The 4,943-nt window shown below is 37.2% G+C and overlaps 1 protein-coding gene across 1 annotated transcript; it reads right to left on the bottom strand.

Moving 5' to 3' along the window:
• Nucleotides 1-2,017: 2,017 nt before the first annotated feature.
• LOC110917598 lies at nucleotides 2,018-4,601 on the bottom strand. Its single transcript, XM_022162108.2, has 2 exons — nucleotides 3,656-4,601; nucleotides 2,018-3,548 (listed from the first exon to the last, which is right to left on the bottom strand). The coding sequence occupies exons 1-2, from the start codon at nucleotides 4,524-4,526 to the stop codon at nucleotides 2,416-2,418; spliced, it is 2,004 nt and encodes a 667-aa protein (XP_022017800.1). The 5' UTR covers nucleotides 4,527-4,601; the 3' UTR covers nucleotides 2,018-2,415.
• Between the last annotated feature and the right edge of the window lie 342 nt (nucleotides 4,602-4,943).

Below are 4,943 nucleotides of genomic sequence, written 5' to 3'. Positions count from 1 at the left end.
TTTGATGGTATTATTCATGATCTAAGTATTTCATTAAAACAATAATAGATATGTTCTATCTCGGTAGTAGTTTTTTCTTTTAAACCTATTAGTTGATATGTTTCTTTTGTGCTTTATTTTACCTTTCTCCTTGAAGATATACTGATTTTACCTTTCTCCTTATCTTCGTTAATCATCCCACCGCTTTGCGTTTGCATAAATGTCAGCCATTGTTAAATAAACTCCACCATCTTCAGGCCTTATCTCCATAATACGCGCAGCGGCTTTCTCTACAACCTCAACATTCCCATGGACTCGACACCCTCCAAGCAAACTCCCCCTAGCAAAAACATCACCCGATATTGGCATACTCTCGATTATCTCCATTTGCTTCTTTGATCAAACCAGCACGCACAAGTAGATCTGCCTTGCACCCGTAATGCTTGAGCTCTTTAGGAACTCCATAAACCGACCCCATCTCACCAGAAAGTCGTCATGCTTCGTTAGTAAGACGAGTATGGCTGCACCCCACCATGACATCAAGAAAGGTAACCCCTTCCGGCTTAACTCTGTTCTTAACGATTTTGGAAAAATAAGTTAGTAGCATTTCGCCCTAACCGTGCATAGCTAACCCATCAAGCTTTGCACTCTAAGTGAATAGCAGCGGCGGAACTAGCCCATTAAATCAGGGGTATCCCAAAAAAAATTTTTACCGTGCAATTAGACAATATTAAAAAAACGACAATAAATAAATAAAGTAAAAAAAAACCTAATAGATTTGTCCTCTTTTTTTCATAGCTTGAAATCGTTTCATCACATAGTTGTCTTTTAATTTACGAAAAAAATCCTTTTCGACCGCACAAACATGGCATTGTTCAAAATTTTGGGCCCATTCGACTGCGTAAAACCGTCTTGACAAGCTTCAACTTTGAAAAACATCTTTCAACGGTTGTGGTTGCAACCGGTAAAACCAAATCTAGCTTCATTAACCGATAAACCAAAGGACAAGATCTATGTGTTCCCATTTCAACCATAAGACGCGCAAGATCACTTATTTATTATTTGCGCTTTATTAGTTATTACAATTTGGGCTTAATTATCATAAAACTAATTATTTGGGCTTTGTTACCTTACAAGTTTTGGGCTTAATGAATAATATCAAGTTTCATAATTTTCTCTTAGGGGTATCCTCGTATATGTTTTGGGGTATGCTATGTATAAAACCGAAAAAACACTGCGAATACGAGGTTGGGCCGTACGGCTCACTCTTAATTGGTTCCGCCCATGGTGAATAGATTTTTATCAGGGCTAGCTTCGAATTTTCCCAGAGCGGTTTCTATGCGCCCAGATTTAGCATATAAGTCCACTAATGCAGTACGCAGAAAAGAGTCTATTTGAATTCTATTACGTTTGATACGATCATGCACTTGTATCCCCTTTTCTAGTTCCCCCATTCGTGCACCAGCCGAGAGAACGAAACTAATGACACGTTGTCATGAGGAACACTTAGAACAAGCATCTGATCATATAGACTCAAACACTGGTTGTAGTGTTTCGTTTGTGCATAACCAGCTAACATCGTACCACAAGTTGCCGCATCCCTGACACTTATAGGCATTTCATCAAACACTTGACAAGCACGTTCAATCTCCCGAGCCTTAATAAACCCATCCAATATTACATTGTAGGAAACAACATCTCTCTCAAGACTTTAATCGAACACCTTATATGCATCATCAATATGCCCACAGTTGCAATAGACATGAAAAAGAAAGTTCATTCAACTGTGCGCATGCTTTCATGATTTATTACTTTTGTTATTATCTTCCAAGCATAAGTATACTTAATTTAATGAACTCCATCTTATGATTGCCCTTCAATGTTATATGACCAAAACTAACAGAAACATGTGTATACTTCTTTCATTTTTATTTTGAGCCATTGGATTGCTCAATGCTCAAGGCTCATTTTTATTTTAGAACTCACACTTACATTTTGTCGAGCATGTGGTATGCATATGTTAAATACAATTTAGAGAGGTGGAAACTAGTTCAGTTCAGCCAATAATCAAATTGTCTACCCATGTATTATCATCAAATCCAATAAGTTATGGCTACATATTATCTTTTCTATGCAAAATTAATCAGATAAAGTAGCTGAAAATGAAATCACCGGCCATGGTTGGAACTCATCAAGAACACTGAACAATTGTAGTAATCTGACATCAAAATAATGGAACAGGGGTTGAGAATTCATCTTCATATTGGATTGTAGGCCAGAAGGGGTTTATTTTCATCGGTCCTGACAGAATCCGGATTTAACCACAATGGAACAGAAGGGGTTGGAAATCAAAATAATGAACGTAAACAAACATGAATTACAAAATAGAACACATACTGTATTTGAGACATACGGACCAACAATTATATATGTTACTTACTCAGATGTCTCACTACAACAGTCATAATCAACTGCAAACTCACAAGTTAAACACTTAAAGATCATTTTGAATTGGAGCTTGTAACCACACTTGTGACATTCACCATCGTCTTGAATCCCTTGAACGAAAGAAAGGGGGTGTGGATGCACTTTACTATTCTCATATCTGCCCCCAAACTTCACATTTACAAACTCATAAACGCCTTTGTCATCAATGTCATATGTTTCATACTGAAGTATTGAGGGAGCACAAGTTGTATGCATAGACTGCATACACTCATGACAGTGATAGAATGGACGCTCAGGATTAAGTTCTCGCTCGCAAACTTCACAAAAATAGTCACTCTTATGGTTCTCAATCGGAAAGTAACTCAGCTTCATAGGATGCTTGTCACACTTGTTCCAAGTTGTCTCCGGTATAAACAAAGCACACTTGGCGTGTAGACTAAAATCATTACAAGTACGGCAAGAAAAATAATTCATATCCGTATAACACCGACAAATACAACACCAATTATCCCAAGCTCCGTGATGAACCCTAGAAAAGAGGTGATTTGGGTGAGAAGTATGAGTGATTTCTTTTGGTAAGAAGGCGCAGTGAACGTCAAAGATGCAGTTGTTGCAATCCATACAACAGTAGGCAAATCCATTACAATGTAACCGGCAAATACCACACCTAAACACCCCAAAAAACTTACGAGGAGGGGCTTTTGAATGGAGAATCAGGGTGTGTTGTCGATGAGCAGGGTGGTCTTTCAGTTCAGCAGGTAGCTGGGAGCACCACTCGTGGAGCACAAAGTTGCATTGCCCCTCACTGTCACACACGTAAATTGGGCCACTCGTAATTGGTCTCACACAGCCGTCGCACAAAAGTTGAATCCTCTTCATTGGGTCATGATAGGATATTGATTTTTTTCTAGAAGAGGTGGGGATTGTGATATCCTCTAGAATTAGTGGGTGTTTATGAATAATACCTTGTGCTTTGCAGGTGATTTTGTTAGAAATTTCTAACGTACTTAATCCTTTTTCCATGGAAAACAAGTGTTTTAGTATGCTATAAGATGGATCTGGAAACGGAAGATGAAGAAGATCAGGATGTTCATCATCGTTGTAGTTTTTACTGCCTGTACCTGATGAAAACAACATTGTAATGTTAAATGAGCATAAACCAATAGCATATACAGAAAAAAAAAACAAAAAAAAACTATATACATATTAGGTAGGTAGTTAGGTCTACCTGGAGACTTGAGGATTGTCATGAATGGCTCGTTTCTTGATGTTGCGCAATCTAGATGGGTATAGTATCTGCATTTCTCGCATTTATAAATCCAAAGATTTGATTGATCACTAAACCCATTACGACATACCCTACACCCTGGCCAGTTTTTAGATATTTGATCATCGTATGGAAAGGAATAAGCAAGGGTGAGATGATGGATATGGGAAAAGACATCATTTGTAGTATCTTGGATTTGCAACTTTTGTGGTAGAAAAGCACAATCACTATGAATAATTTTAGAGCAGAGACAAATGGAACAATGATAGAAGTTCCCCTTATGTTCCTTCCCACATGCATCACACTTGTCTAAAATTTGTTTTGGGAAGCAAATTAGTGGGTGTTTGTGGCTAGGATGATGGATGACATTTTTTTGTAGCATTTTCGTACCACAATTTACATCAAATTGAAAATAACAACGATCACAACGATACCACAAATCTCCAGACTTATGATACCTACCACAAATATTACAGTTCCAATCGTACTCCCGGGACCATCCGCCCTTCCAGTTCAAATGGGATGCCGATTGGGTGAGGTCAAGAGCATGACCAACCTCACAAACGTCTTCCAATCTTTGTGGAAGCTCTGCACAAAATTTATGAACAAAGTAATCACTACAATGACAACAAGAGTAGTAATACCTATGATACCACTTGATGTCTTCCCCACATCTGGAACACAAACATTGAAAGTCTTGGTTTGCAATTAAAACATCATCGTTCTCCTCCTCGTCTTCTTCAGACTCTTCTTCACGTCGCAGTTGCTCCGACCACAAGTCTATAAGACTAAATGGATGTTCGTGTTCAAACATCATATTTTCTTTCATCATTTTCTAATAAAAATAAAGTAGTATGAGAAGAAGAAATAGACACAAAATAAGAGAGAAAATCAAAGGAGAGTTTAATAGTTTGGAAGATAGCACAATGGAAGATGAAAATATGAGGTAGCATTTATAGGCATAATACTTCTCATGATAATTAAAGAAATTGTAAATATGCTAAAGCAAGGTATCTTATAAAGAGAAAATGAAGTTTGACTGAAGTCATGAATCATTCCAATTGAAACATATCTATTACACTTGTATTACGTGGAAAGAAAAGGTTGTAATTAATTGATATTAATTTTGATGCTTTCTTCTTTCCTTTCCTTTCCTTTCCTTTTCTTTTCTTTTCTTTTATTGTTAGTTTGAAAAAAAAAAAAAAAAGAATTTCTCTTTTCTCTTTAGAGAAACGTTTCCTACAAGTGA

Source organism: Helianthus annuus, chromosome 16 (assembly GCF_002127325.2).
Source record: "Helianthus annuus cultivar XRQ/B chromosome 16, HanXRQr2.0-SUNRISE, whole genome shotgun sequence".
Taxonomy (NCBI): domain Eukaryota; kingdom Viridiplantae; phylum Streptophyta; class Magnoliopsida; order Asterales; family Asteraceae; genus Helianthus; species Helianthus annuus.
Note: the sequence above shows the minus strand (reverse complement) of the source record. Positions and strands in the feature narration are given on the sequence as shown.